General features: G+C 36.8%; 1 protein-coding gene across 3 annotated transcripts in view; it reads left to right on the top strand.

Annotated features, from left to right (window-relative positions):
- Window positions 1-16,094, top strand: part of FCHSD2 (FCH and double SH3 domains 2) — a 265,087-nt gene that overhangs the window by 196,652 nt on the left and 52,341 nt on the right. For 2 of the 3 annotated variants that reach the window (XM_045816309.2, XM_087868134.1), the window contains exons 9-10: window positions 410-532; window positions 12,608-12,703. In XM_045816309.2, the coding sequence (XP_045672265.1) occupies window positions 410-532; window positions 12,608-12,703 (219 nt within the window). Of the gene's footprint in view, window positions 1-409; window positions 533-12,607; window positions 12,704-13,975; window positions 14,048-16,094 lie in introns of all 3 variants that reach the window. The other variant, XM_087868135.1, reaches the window with a different exon arrangement.

The following is a 16,094-nucleotide window of genomic DNA, read 5'->3' as shown; positions in this document are numbered from 1 at the left end:
GAGATTCATGTTTGCACATCTACTCTGTTTCAGGCACTGTGCCTGGATCCTTTCACATCCATTGTTTCATTCAACTCCCACACCTACTCTGTTGTAAAGTGACTACAGTGGTTGACATAGTTAATAAACAGACAGACAAAGATCAGAACCTAGCCACTTTGTCTCCAAGTTTTGTTCCGTTCCCACAGTTCTACCAATATTGGATTTTCTCTTTTTTAGTTCCTATTTATTAGAAAGATTCAACATTTTCCCAGGTAATTGTTTACTGTTTACATGTATGCATACATAACAATCTTTATCTTTTGTCCATTCATTATTAATGGATTAAACTAAATTTACCTTATGAACACTAAGCATTTTGTATCAGAGCTTTGTCATAATTTTTTTGCTTTTGTTTACTCTCTTACAGGCTCTTGATGGAAATGTGTATGATCACCTGAAGGATTATTTAATAGCCTTCAGCCGGACTGAGCTAGAGACATGCCAAGCTGTGCAGAACACATTCCAGTTTTTATTAGAAACCTCCAGCAAGGTAAGTTACCTTTAGTGAAATATGTGATGTTATCCATTTCAGAATCTAAAATGTTTTTGTATATAAACAAAATGAAGGTACCAACACATTAGAAGAATGCTTTACAGGGCAAATTTCCTGGAAACAGTGTTCCTTCTAACAAAGTTGGAGGGTGTTCTCTTCTCCTTGATGAGTTGGCACAAAGGGGAAAAAAGGGAGATGATGATACAGTCTAGATCACGACATGAGTCTGCTGCCATGTATGTTGCTTTTGAGAAGAAATGATTTAAAGAGTTTTACCTTCCACTCAAAATAAATTTTGAATTCACTCAACTCATTCATATGGGGGAACAACAAGGTCATGTCTCAGTACAAAGAATATTAAAAGGGCACAGAAAGGAAAGTAGCAAAAAGATTTTATAATTGTTAAAGAAATGAATACTCAATCTTGTTTTTTTAAAAACTAACCTTCTATATGCTGTCATTCTTTGATAGTAATCTTTTTATTCAAAAGTGTTGAGATCCAGCAGCTTTACGGACATGTTCACACTGTGTGCAGAGAAAACAAACCAAATTGTTTGAATTCTTGAGGATCTGACAGATTAAAATTTTTTGCAGCAGAAAAACTGTCCTTTTGAAGATAAATTGTTCTCGTGATTAATAATGTTATTTTTATTCTGATAAATGCATAGCAAATATTTCCTGACTGCATGCATTTGTAAAAATATATTCATTTTATAACAGCTATTTTTAAAGATCCAGTTCAGGCCTCTTTTTTTGGCAGGGGAAGCAGGAACTGGCTAATACCTTAAGATATTGTTTGGAAAAGAATCAGGGTTTCTTAAGGAAAGAGCCATAGACTCTCCTTCCTGAACACCTCATTATGTATGTATTGTTGTTTTCAGTGTACCATAGCTATAATTCTATTTTTAGAAAAACATTTTAAAATATAAAGTTGATATGGAAATATAAAGACCACTAGTCTGGTGCTTTGAAATCCTGTCATACTTCTATTTTCCTTTATTTTTACTCTCCAGAACCTAATACAAGGTGTAAAAGGATTGCTGTATGGAAAGAAGGATAGGCAGAAAGATGGATAGTTTTGTGAAAGCAAATGTAAAAAAAAATGTTAATTGGGGGTACCTGTGTGGCTTGGTCGGTTAAGTGTCTGCCTTCAGCTCAGGTCATAATCCCAGACTCCTGGGATCCAGCCCTGAGTTGAGCTCCATGCTTAGCAGGGAGTCTGCTTCTCCCTCTCCCTCTGTCCCTCCCCCTGCTCATGTGCCCACATGCCCCCCGCCAAACAAGTAAATAAAATCTTTTTTTTTTAAGATTTTATTTATTTATTTGACAGAGACAGCCAGCGAAAGAGGGAACACAAGCAGGGGGAGTGGGAGAGGAAGAAGCAGGCTCCCAGCGGAGCAGGGAGCCCGATGCAGGGCTCGATCCCAGGACCCTGGGATCACGCCCTGAGCCGAAGGCAGATGCTTAACGACTGAGCCACGCAGGCGCCCCTCAAACAAGTAAATAAAATCTTAAAAAAAAAAGAGAGAGAAAAGAAAAATGTTAATTGAAGAATCTAGGTAGTGTGTATATGGGTGTTTCCATACAATTCTTTTTATTTTAATGTATGTACATTTAACATTTTCCATAAGAGAATATTAGGGGAAAGAGTCTATAGAAAGATCTTGGCTTTGTTCCATTTATGGAGTGGTTGATTTTTGACTAGTGATCACATTGTTTATATTTTTGATCCATTCAAGGTTTCTGTTCCTTTTTTAGTACATTTTGATAACTTATACTTTCCTAGACAGTTGTCCATTTCATTTATCAAAGTTGACGGTATATGTTTGTGTATAAACTTGTATGCCTCTGCAGTTGTCTCCTTTTTCATTTCCGGTATTGTGTGTGCTTTCTCTCATGTGGATCAGATTTACCAGTCTATTTTATTAATCTCTTCTAAGAGCTGGGTTTTGTTTTACTCCTCCATGTTGTTGTTTTTTTCCTTAATTTCTGCCTTTATATTTATTATTTCCTTCTACTTTATTACAGCTTATGTGCTTATTATTTTTCAGGCTTCTTTTTGTATTAGATCCTGTTTTAGTCTTTCTTGTTTTCAGGTAAATCCATCTAAAACTAAAAATTTTCTTTTTCTACTTTAACTGCATTATATATGTAGGGCTATTTGTTGTTTCTGCCTTCTTCCCCCTTGTTAGCCCATGAATTATTTAAAAAGTGGGTTTTCCCAGTTTTCATTCAGTGGGAGTATGTAGTAGGGTAACGTTTTTCATTTCTAATTTTATTAGAAATTATATTTTGTTTTTATTTTATTACATTCTAATTTTATCAAGGAGATTGTCCCCTTGGACAAAATTGTCTGAAATCTCTTTTTCTGAGAATAAGTTAGATTGGATACACTACCTTTAGTTTATAAAGCAGGTAAGTATATAGTCTTTAAAAATAACTAATATTTTACACAGCACTCAATTTTCTAGGCGTTTTTAGCACATCCTCTAAGGTTGGTATTATCATGCCCATTATATAGAGAGGAAAACAGACTCAAGAAGTTTATGTGGCTGCCTGAGGTTGCACACTCACTCACACGTAGCATTTTCCAGGCTCTACTACTATACTGTGTTATCTCTCTAACTTGTATTATTTCCATAAAAATAAATTTAAAATGTATAAACTGATTTGGACACATAAAGAGATAAGCTTTCATTTTCCTCTGCAGTCACTCATATGAATATCTTGCTCCCCAGGGATGAAGTACAAATGAGATGCTCTTCTGTTTAGATTGAAAGTAAGAATGATGTAACTAGGGGAGATGAGCCCTTTTGTTCCAAATACCAGGAGCGCTCATAACTCCAAGTTTTATGCCATGTGCTTTTCTGTTACAAAGAGCTTGTTACACTATTCTTATTACACTGCTAGAAGAAATGCAGTGATCTGATAACCCAAAGAGAAGTTTGAAACTCTTTAGGTTTTTATTCTACACCATTATTACTTTGTCTTCTTGGGGAAGGAGTTTATTCTCCCCTCCCCACCATATCTAAATCATAACTGTACATATTCTCAAAGATACTTTGGGATAATCCGTACTGACACACTGTAGCTGTTACAGTGCTCTCTATATCTTTCATCGCCTAAAGTGAAACACCTGGCCCTAGGAGCTTTCGTTTAATTTTAATTATTTATGAAGCTTGCTTTTCTCCTTAATATTTTATGAAATGCTTTTTATATGTTACTGAAGCAGATGTTGTCATAAATATTTTCTCTAGGATAGTAACTCCAAAGGTAATTCTGCTGCTCTTTATAGTTTGTTCATGTGTGCTTGCTTTCTGTCTGCTGAAGGAAACTCCTACTAATTAGTAACATAGCTCTGCAAACAATTCAGAAAATAAAACTGTTATTCTGTATTTCCTGGGAAATTAAATCGTCTATTATTGCCATTCTTAATACTTCGAAGACTAAGCGAAAAAGTAAACTTAATAAAATGAAGGGGAAAACTACATGATCATCTCAAAAAACACAGGGGGGGAAAAGACAAAGGAAAAGCATTTGACAAAATTAAACATTCTTTTATGATAAAAACATAAATTAGGAATAGAAGGGAACTTTAACAGATAAAAGGCATTTATGAAAAACCTACAGTTTGCATCGTGCTCAGTGGTAAAAATCTGAAAGCTTTCCCTCCTGAGATAAGAAACAAGACAAAGATGCCCATTTTCCCCACTGTACTGGAATTCCTAGTCAGATCAGTTAATCAAGGAAAAAAAAAAATGGGGTGCCTGGATGGCTAGTTGGTTTATCGTCTAACTTTAGCTCAGGTCATGATTGCAGGGTCCTGGGATTGAGCCCTGCATCAGGGAGTCTGTTTCTCCATCTCACTCTGCCCCTCCCCCCACCCCTGCTTGTGCTTGCTTGAGCACGCTCTCTCGCTCTCTGAAACAAATGAGTAAAAACTTTAAAAAAAAAAGAAAAGAAAAAACAGAAGGCATCCGAATTAAAAGGGAAGAAGTAAAATTACCTGCATTTGCAGATGACATAAATAGAAAATACTATAGAAACCACAAAAAATGTACTAGCGCTAATAAATGAATTCAGCAAAAGTTACAGACGTAAGATCAAAACATGAAAATCAGTTGTGTTTCTATACTCCATCAATGAATAAACCAAAAGAAAATTAAGAAAACAATTCCAACTGTAATAATATCTGAATAATACCAAGAATAAATTTAAATAAGGGATTGAAAGACTTGTGCATTGAGAAACTACAAAACATTGCTGAAAGAAATTTAAGAGGACCTAAATAAATGGAAGTAATATTTATGGATTGAAAGATTTCATATTACTAATATTTCAGTATTCCCCAAAGCATTCTACAGATTCAGTCATTCCCTATCAAAGTTCCAATGGCTTTTTTTGCAGAAATGGAAAAATCAGTCCTCCGAATTCATACGGAACTCTAAGGGGCCCTCAATAGCCCAAAAACAACATTGAAAAGAAAAAACAAAGTTGAAGGACTCATACTTCCAATTTCAAAACTTACTGCAAAGTTAATCAAAGTAGTGTGATACTAGCATAAGGATAGAATATAGACCAATGAAATAGAATTGAGAGTCCAGAAATAAGCCCAAACATTTATGGCCAATTGATGTTCAGCAAGGTTGCCAAGACCATTTAGTGAAGAAAGAATAGTCTTTTCAACAAAAGGTGTAACCACATGCAAAAGAATGAAGTTGACCCCCTGCCTCACTCCAAATACAAAAATTAACTCAAGGGCTGCTTGGGTGGCTCAGTCAGTTAAGCATCTGCCTTCGGCTCAGGTCATGATCCCAGGAGCCTGGGATCAAGTCCCACATTGGGCTCTCTGCTCAGCGGGGAGCCTGCTTCTTCTTCTCCCTCTGCCTGCTGCTCCCCCTGCTTATGTGCACGCTCTCTCTCTCTCTCTCTCTCTCTCTCTCTCTCTCTGTCAACTAAATAAATAAAATCTTAGAGAAAGGAAAAAAATTAACTCAAAATGAGTAAGTGACCTAAAGCTATAGAAGAAAACATAAAGGTAAATCTTTATGGCCTTGGATTTGGCAATATGTTTTTAGTTCTAATATTAAAGCACAAGCAACCAAAGAAAAAATAGATAAGTGGACTTCTTCAAATTAAAAGTTTTGTGTATCAAAGAACACTATCAAGAATATGGAAAGGACAGCCCATAGGAGGGGAAAATTATTTATTGTAATTATTTACTATTTACTGTTTATTATTTAAAATTATTTACAATCATTGTCTAATAAGGTTTTAATATCTAGAATATATAAAGAATTCTTAAAACTCAACAAAAAGACAAAATGACCCAATTTCACTATCTTATGGGAGATTGAGATAGAGCCCTATCTTGGGCTCGGCTTTCAACAGGGAGTCTGCTTGAGATTCTCTCCCTCTCCCTCTGCCCCTCCCCCTGCTCACTTGCTCTCTCTCTCTCTCTCAAATAATAAATAAATCTTAAAAAAAAGAAGATATACAAATGGCCAATCAGCACATAAAAAGATGTTGAACATCATTTGTCGTTAGAGAAATGGAGATCAAAATCACAATGAAATACCAATTTTTACCCACTGGGATGGCTTTAATAATTTTAAAAAACCAGACGCACAGAGAAAGTAACAAACAAGTGTTAGCGAAGATGTGGAGAAATTAGAATCCTCAAGCATTGTTGATAGGAATGTAAAATAGTGCAGCCACTATGGAAAACAATTTCTCAAAAAGTGAAACTTAGAGCCACCATATGACTCCACTTTCACTTCAAGAAAATTGAAAACAGGTATTAAAACAAAAAAATCATACATAGGTGTTGAAAGCAGCATTATTCATAATAGCCAATAAGTGGAAACCTGAATATCCATCAACTGATGATTGGATAAATAAAATATGGTATATCTATACAATGGAACACTATTTATCCATAAAAAGGAGTGAACTGCTGATATATCATACAAGATACATGCCATAGAATAAAATATATTGATAGCCATACCATATAAAAAGATGCTGCTGTGGACTGAATTGTGTCCCCCTAAAATTCATATGTTGAAGTCCTAATCCCGATTACCTCAGATGGTGACTTTATTTGGAGACAGGGCCTTTAAAGAGGTTATTAAGGGGGCGCCTGGGTGGCACAGCGGTTAAGCGTCTGCCTTCGGCTCAGGGCGTGATCCTGGCATTATGGGATCGAGCCCCACATCAGGCTCCTCTGCTGTGAGCCTGCTTCTTCTCTCCCACTCCCCCTGCTTGTGTTCCCTCTCTCGCTGGCTGTCTCTATGTCTGTCAAATAAATAAATAAAATCTTAAAAAAAATAAAAAAAAATAAAGAGGTTATTAAGGTAAAATGAAGTCATATGGGTAGGGTCTGATCCAATGTGACTGGTGTCCTTATAAGAGGAGATTAGGGCACAAACAGACACAGAAGGAAGACCATGTGAAGACACTAGAAAAAGATGGCCATCTACAAGTCGAGGAAAGAGGCCCTCAGAAGAAACCAATTCTGCCAACACCTCAATCTTGGATTTCTAGTCTCCGGAACTGGGAGGAGTTAGATTTGTTGTTTAAGCCAACCAGTCTGTGTTACTTTGTTCTGGCAGCCCCAGGAAACTAATACAGATGCTTATCCTCATTATTAATCAAAGAAATAGAATTTAAAATCAACACGAGATTCTATTTTATACCTATAAGATTGACAAAAATATAGGCAGGACTGAGTATTGGTGAGAATATGGATTAGCAGAAAGTCATAGACTGCCCTGGGGAGTACAGAGTGGTATATCCAATTTGTAATCATTTGACATTATCTAGTCCATCTAAAGATGCACTCAGCTTGTGGCCGAGCAGTTCCACTCCTAAGAAATTATCCTAGAGAAACTCTCGTACATGTGTATCAGGACACTTGTGGAAAAATGTCCATAACAACTTTCTTTATAAGATTTGAACAAGCTAGAACCAGCTATCCACAGTAGGATGAATAATGGATTACTATACAGCAGTAAAATTGAAAGATTTGTAGGTATATGCATTAATATGCATGAGACTTACAAATACGATGTTGACGAAAAAGCAAGTTACAAAAGAATACAAACACACTAAGATGCCATTTAGAGTTCAAAAATACCCAAGAAAATAATATCATTTTGAGATATATCATACGTAGTAATAATATTTAAAAGAAAAAAGAGAGCGAATGGTTAAATTCAGTAGGATGGTTACTGCTAGAGTGCACATTCTCAGAGGGGGTGATATTCCCCCAAGGGAGTAAAATTGCTTCCAGATGTTTAGAGAGGGGTTAAATATTACAGTAGGCCACAATATGTACATACATACAGTATATTTGTAGTATTAAAAGCAATGAGAGGGTAATTAGGGGAAAAAATATCTAAAGAGGCTTATGATAAGGAGGGCATTGGCAATACGGGTATTCCTTTTTTTTTTTTTCTTTAAGATTTCGTTTATTTACTTGAGAGAGACAAAGAGCATGAGCAGGGCAGAGGGAGAGGGACAAGAAGACTCCCAGCCTAGCAGGGAGCCCAACGTGGGGCTCGATCCCAGGATCCTGGGATCATGACGTGAGCCGAAGGCAGACGCTTAAACAACTGACACTTTAAACAGGTGCCCCAATATGGGTATACTTTTACTTAATCTCAGCAGTGGATAGACAGGTGTTCTTAAACATCTGTTTATTGAATGCTATTTTAGGCAAAGTCACTGTGCTAGGTGCTGAAGGATTCATCTGTAGCAAGGTTTAAAACTTCATCTCAGTTATTACAAGGAATGACAGAGGGGAACAGGAAGGGAGTGGAGGAAGGATTACAAGGGGGGTGAGGAAACCTTTGATAAGAATCTATTCACTGTCTTGGTTGTGATGATGTTTTTACAGGTGTACAGCTATATTAAAACTTATCAAATTATACTTTAAATATATAGTTTATAGTATGTCGGTTATACCTCAGTAATACCTTTAAAGAGAGAGGGATTGGGCATATATCCCAGGGAAAAGGAACATTTATTTTCACACAAAAACTTGCACACAAATGTTCATGGTAGTTTTATTCATAATAGCCAAAAAACTGGAAATTTTTAAATGCCCTTCATTAAGTGAAGGGTCAAACTTGGTATGTCCGTACTGTGGGACACTACTCAGCAATAAAAAGGAACAACCTGTTGATACATGCAGCAGATTCAGTGAACTTCAAGGAAATTATGCTGAGTTTTAAAAGGCAGTCTTGAAAAGATAGGTGCTGGGGCGCCTGAGTGGCTCAGTCAGTCAGGCCTCTGACTCACGATTTTGGCTCAGGTCATGATCTCAGGGTCATGAGATTGAGCCCTCCATTGGACTCTGCGCTGAGCGGGGAGTCTGCTTGAGATTCTCGCCCTCTGCCTCTCCCCTTCGCACATGCTCTCTCACTCTTTCCCTCTCTCAAATAAATAAATAAATAAATCTTTTTTTTTTAAATTGATGTGCTGCATGAGTCCATCATATAATAATTGTGAAATAACATGTCCTAGAGCTAGAGAACAGGTTGGTGGTTGCCAGAAATCAGGTATGAGGAGAGTGGATATAGCTACTTTGGAGCAGCATAAGGGAGTTTTGTGGGTGGTTTAGTTCAGTGTCTGATTTTGGTGCTGGTTACATGAAGCTACCCATGTGATAAAATTGCATAGACCTCTACACACACACACACACACACACACACACACCTCAAATCAGTTCATGTATAAATGGTGAAATCTAAATAAGCTCTGCACTTTGTACCAGTGTTTATTCCTGATTTGATATTTACTATAGTTATACAAGATACCAACATTGGGAGGCACATAGGGAACTCTTTATGACTTCCTTTCAAAATAAAGTGTTTGAAAAAAAGACCAGCGACTAACCTAGTACCTCTAGTGTCCAGATTTTGTTTTCTAAATACTTTCTCCTCTCGTTTAGGGATGGGGGAAGGAGACAGGGCTTTTGAGGAAGGTAGGTGTGATTCTGCAGGCCTGGGGCATGAAATATATAAGATAAACCTTAAATACTTTGTCATAATAAAAGCCAAAGAAACTAGCAAAATTATCAAAAACTACTAGGTCATGTGAAAAGGACTCAGGATGTGATCTTACTGGCCAAAGATGGGATAATTTTAGCATCACTAATAATTGCAGTGAACTAAAACACATTGAAGATTTTTAAAGCTGTGTCTTCATAATAATAATTTATTAAACTTATAATTAGGCATTCTTTGGAGGTTTCTAGGGAAACAACTCAGTTGGGAAACTAGATAATAAAGGGAAAGAATTAACCATTTATCTCTTGTCTTCCTTATACAAACTGTACCTCAAGGTAATTAAATAGTCAACTTGCAAAGTTTCTTTCATAGAATTACTCCAGCTAATAAATGAAAAAGGAATGATAGAATTCCTTGTTTAGAATAATAGGAAAAAATAGAAAAAATATCTAGTTTTTGCATCCTTTTATAGATTTAGGCATTTATCATCATGGGCCTGTTACATTAGTTTCCTAGGGCTACTACAAGTTACCATAAACTGGGTGGCCTAAAACAACAGGAATGTATTCCCTCTGAGTTCTGGAGCCTAAAAGTCAAAATCAAAGGATCAGCACAGCTGCATCCCCTCCAGCTGTTTTAGGGGAGAATCAGTCTTTGCTTCTCCCAGCTTCTGGTTGCTGCAGGCCTTCTTTTGCTTGTGGCCACATCACTCTAATCTCTGCTTCTATGGTAACATTGGCTCTTCTGTGTTTTTTTCCGTGTGTCTTCTATACAAATACTTATCATCGGATTTAGGGCCCATCGAGGGAATCTGGAATGATCTCAAAATCTTTAACCTAATTACATCTGCAAAGGTCCTTTTCCAAATGAGGTAACATTCACAGGTTCCAGGGTTTAGGACTTAGACCTACCTTTTCAGGGGCTACCATTCAGCCCACTCTAGCAGTTAATATCATAAAAAGAGGTAAGTCAGAGACAGCCCTCCTCGGGGAAGTAAACATCACCTTGCAAGAAACAAAAAGCAAAAAAACCCTGCATGCAGTCAAGCGTCAATTTATAGGACATATAGGAAACAACACTACAAGGTTGCAGTCAACAAAATTCAGGCTGTGGGAAATGCTACAGGACAAAAATGAAGTTTCTTCGACAAATAAACTACAAGAGAGAAAAAAAGAGATGGAGGGAGGAAGGAGCCTGTATATGAAAGGAACCTAAGCAGCAGTATCCACATGTAGTGTGGGGGCCTTGTTCTGATCCTGATTTGAAAGACTTAAAAATATGAAACAATCAGGGAAATTTGAACAGTTGGTTGTGGTTTTATAAGCATTCATTGTAAATGTTAATATGGGTAGGGTTTTTAAAAGAGTCCTTGTCTTTTAGATATCATACTGAAATATTTATGCATGAAATGATATGTCTGGGACTTGCTTCAGTATAGTTGGGGGTGGAAGAGGTAGGTGGGTTTATAGCTGTCTCTACTTTTATATGTGTGATAATAAAAGTTAAAAATCTAAAAAGGTTGTAACTATAAGGGTGATCCCTCCTAGCTTTTTCTGCATGGCGATTAGTGAGGCTCTCAGGGCTGTGTCAAGAGCTTTCACAGATTAAAACTGGAATCCCGGAAAGGAAAAAAATGCATTTCCCTTTAGAATATTTTTATTCAGCCAACCTTGCCTGACAAAATTCTCCCAAGCTCTCTTCACCCCATCTCACCCCATCAGTCTGGATTAAATATCACCTCTTTTGTGTTCTCCTAGTACCCTCTACATACATATTTTCACAGTGTATTTAATTGTGTGTGGTCTGGTTCTCCCACTTCCCAGATTATAAATTCCTTGAAGATGCTAACCTTGTTTATTCATCTTTATTCATCTATATATTGCCCTCACCCCTGCATTTAACACTGGGCTTGGTAAACTCTATCAATAAATGGCTTTTGAATGAGCAGTAAGGAACTGGGTTTGTGCTGGTAAATAAAATGTAAAATATAACCCCTACGTTCTCTATCTCTTCAGTGAGCTCTTTCCCCAGGACTACGAAGGTATAGCTACTGAGCTTCCTAAAACTTTCTTCTTCTTCTTCTTCTGCCCATCCACTGGCAGAGGAGCTAATGGAAGATAAGCAAAATGGAAAATGGATTTCTGGACAATCAAATGTTGCTGATGTCCACCCTTTCCCAGGGTATATAGTGCAGTGGAGTCTTTTCGGATGGCTGTCTTTCTGTACTATTTGTTTTGCTGCATTCTGTGTATCAGTTTCCCTTCTATATGAATTTCTTGGTATGCTTTAAGATGGTAATTAGAATGTAACCTCCTAGGGACACCTGGCTGGCTCGGTGGAGCACACAACTTCTTGATCTTGGGGTTGTTGGTTCAAGCCCCAGACTGGGTATAGAGATTACTGGCAAATGAAAAAAAAAATCTTAAAAAAAAAAAAAAAAGAATATAAATTCTAGAAATGATGTCAAGAAGTACTATAAAAATAGTATTTTGTGGGTGTCTGACTGGCTGAGTCGGTAGAGCATGCAACTTTTGATCTCGGGGTGGTGAGTTCAAGCCCCACTTTGGGCATGGTACCTACTTTAAAAAAATTGTTTTACTGCTATTTTGTGCTGTGGAAGGGGTTTACTGGCAGTTTCCTAGCGGATGACAATGTCCATATAGCAGACTTTAAGAGGTCTACAAAACTTTATAGCTGGGAGAGACCTAAGGGACTAATGTCCTTCCCTGTTCTCATCCCACTGCCCCCATTAAAAAGAGCAACGTTTTGTATAATTGCTATCTTTTTGCTGTCTTAAAATATTGCATATTATGTAGTCCCCAAATCTGGGCTAGTTTCTGAACTAGTACTTTCCATATTTAGACTATTGAGAAAATAGGACACAAGTAACAACTGTTATCTGAAATGAAAAAAATGTGTACTTACCATTTTCTTTTGATCACATAGCATTGGATGATTTCTCATTTTTGGAAAGCAGAATAAAGCTTAAACTTTAAAATATAATTACTGGACTTCGTAACCTTATTAAAGACTTAAAGATACTTTATTTTCTCTTTAGGTGGTACGGGACTATAATCTTCAGCTGTTTTTACAAGAGAATGCTGTATTTCACAAACCCCAGCCCTTCCAGTTCCAGCCCTGTGACAGTGATACTGTAAGGGAATTCCAGATTTTCATTCCATTTGTTTTTAAGCTATGTTTGTGCTCAAATAACCGTTATCCTTGGAATGGGCAGAAAAAGCTGAGTGTGTCTCCTTAATTTTATAGCAAAACTGTGAGTATACAGAAAAACTGACATTTCTCCTTTCTAAAATGCGACTAAAACCCAGTATCTTTATGCTAGCAACTTAAATGAGGTTAAGGTATAAGACATGTAACTAAAAACCTGTAAACTGAACAGAGGGAAGAAGAAAAAATACTCAATAAAAATTTTTTTCAATTCAAATACAAATTATACTTTCTGTCTATGAAATTCTTCACATGTACACACTTCCAAAGAAACCAGTGGTTAAATTTTAACCAGAATAGAATCAATAAACAGAACAGTGAATATGTGCCTGCACATATTTTGGTTGGCTTTATAAAAAATTACAGGCCCTTTGTAATTCCTTTCAGATTTCTTAGAATGTCAGAGCATTAACATAAATGCCAAATTGGCAATTTTTAAAAAGCAGACATTAATCATGCATTTTATCCTTGAGTTTATGAAAAATGTTTGCCATTATTTGGATTTTAAAAAATAGAACCAAAATGCTAATTTGATAACAAAGAAAAGACAAACAACTTCTGCAAGTTAAGAAAGCACATGTTGGCACATCTAGCACATTCTTTCAAAAAGTAGGCAAGCCAAGAGGGATGTCAAATTATATTCATAAGGTCTTTTAGTAAACCTGGAATCAGAACCAGGAGAATTTACGATATCAGAGTTTCATGGTATCAGTTTAATAGAAACCTTTGCTGGAGATACCGTCATTACTTTTCTTACATTTTAAGGAGCCCTGTTTGTGGCTATGTAAAGAAATGTAGGAAATCAGCATTTACCTCTAGGTTATAACTCTTGCCCTTTATATTAGTGCCTTTTTTTTATCAATCCACTTTTGCGTAATGACTCAGCAATGTTGTCCTATAATTTGACTTCTTTACCTGAGAGGAATGAAGCAGAGCATTAGAAAATACAGGGTGTGGACAGGTTCACCAAGCTTGACTTAAAATTGTGACTAATTCGAGATTATTTTATCTTTGCCCATTTTCCTCAGAAGAATCAGAGTAACAGTAGACTCTCATCTCACTTGTCCAGGGCCCAGCTACAATTCCTAAACCCCACTGTTTCTAGACACTGTGCTAAATGTTCTTAGCTGCATGTCCCTGTTTGCCCTAAAATTCTAACTATGCTGTTTTCTGTCCTTGTGCAATCTTTACTGGGCAGAGTTTAAAAGCTGCCCAACTGGTGGATATTGAGCTCTCCCCTGTCAGTGCTCTGAGAATGACCATAGCTGAGGTATATGGGGGTGTGGGCCAAGGGTGGGGGAGATGGGTTGTGTGGGTTTGCATGTTAATGAAGGGTGGGACTTGGTATTGGGATTAAAAATGTGTGTGTGTGTGTGTGTGTGTGTGTGTGTGTGTGTGTGTGTGTGTGTAGGGGCCACTGAATGCGTAAACTGGGGCTTTCCATTTTCCCATATAAATTAAGGATTTCCTTTCCTATTTATAGTGAAATGATTGAACTTCTCATTTTTCATCTTGTCTGAAGAACCTTAGTTTTTCTCAAGAGGCATGTTGAAACGAATTGTAGAGCTAATCTTGCCTTTATCAAGGGGTTTTGAAACTGAAGCCTTTTTAAATATAGCCCACTTCAAATTGCAGTATTTTTCATGCAAAAGTCCAAAATGTCCAGATGAAAACATAAAGTCACAATATTACTGTCAAAATTAATTAAGGCTTGAAATGAGTATACCCTTTTGGGGTTTTTTTTTGGCTTATCTTTACTTGCTGATGAATCGAAATTTCTTGTAATTTTATTTTAATATTTGATTATTTTGACTCATGCTTTAGAGTGATATACCAAAAGAAACTGGCGAAAATGGTTTTATAAAGACACAATTATTTCTATTTCGTACAGCCATAGAATTAGATTGGGAATCTTAGCGTTAACCATAAGATCATTACAAGTAACAATGATCAGTGGCAAGTTTTGTCTGATGTAGTAACTTAGTAGCTGTTTCATGATTAACACTGAAAGATTTTCTTATCTTTATGTCCATATAGAATTATTGATTTCTACAGTGTCCTTTCTTTATATCCTCAAATACCATTTTTCAGATGATGCCAGAAAGTCAAAAATCCTTTCTAGAAAGAGTAGTGTTCACCTTTCTTTGCTGAAATGAGTTTTTAATGCAAGATTATTCTAAGAAGGATATGAGATGTACCCTAAAATTTCCCTTATCCCCCAAAAAAGGGGATGTTCTATAAGGGAAAATTGACAGGTATACATGTTAGAATCTCAATTTTGAAAAGTCCTTCAGCTGTCACCTGGGTCATTCTTGTGTTAGAGGTTGATACAGGTGTCATACAATAAGAAATCATGAGCTTTGGAGTCCAATCCTGTCTGTGCCATTTGCTGGCTGTGTTTAGTTATATGTTTATATATATTTAATCTCTCTGATTCAGCTTTCTCATATGTAAATGTTAAACACCTTAATCTGTTTGAAAAAAATTTTTTATAATAATTTTTTATTATATTATGTTAGTCACCATACAGTATATCCTTAGTTTTGATGTAATGTTCCATGATTCATTATTTGCGTGTGACACCCAGTGCACCATGCAATATGTGCCCTCCCTAATGCCCATCACCGGCCTATCCCAATCCCCCACCCCTCTCCCCTCTGAAGCCCTCAGTTTGTTTCCCAGAGTCCACAGTCTTTCATGGTTCATTTCCCCTTCTGTTTACCCCCCTTCATTCTTCCCTTCCTTCTCCTACCGATCTTCCTATTTCTTATGTTCCGTAAATGAGTGAAACCATATGATAATTGTCTTTCTCTGCTTGACTTAGTTCGCTTAGCATAATCTCCTCCAGTCCCATCCATGTTGCTGCAAATGTTGGGTAATCGTTCTTCCTGATGGCTGAGTAATATTCCATTGTATATATGGACCACATCTTCTTAATCCAGTCATCTGTTGAAGGGCATCTCAGCTCCTTCCACAATTTAGCTGTTGTGGACAATGTGCCTATGAACATTGGGGTGCACATGGCCCTTCTCTTCACTACGTCTGTATCTTTGGGGTAAATACCCAGTAGTGCAATTGCTGGATCCTAAGGTAGCTCAATTTTTAACGTTTTAAGGGACCTCCATACTGTTTTCCAAAGTGGCTGTACCAACTTGCATTCCCACCTGTTCGAAAATTAAGTGAAATGCTTAAGCATTTGACTCAGTACCTTGCACATAGTAGATATGCCAGAATAAGTGTTGACTGTCTTTTTTTCCTGTATCTTTCCACAAGACAAGTATATTTCATTTTTTTAGATTTTGCCCCTGTTTGCTCTA

Source organism: Ursus americanus, chromosome 16 (genome assembly GCF_024610735.1).
Source record: "Ursus americanus isolate L20-20 chromosome 16, mUrsAme1.1.p, whole genome shotgun sequence".
Classification (NCBI taxonomy): domain Eukaryota; kingdom Metazoa; phylum Chordata; class Mammalia; order Carnivora; family Ursidae; genus Ursus; species Ursus americanus.
This window is presented reverse-complemented; position numbering and strand designations above follow the sequence as displayed.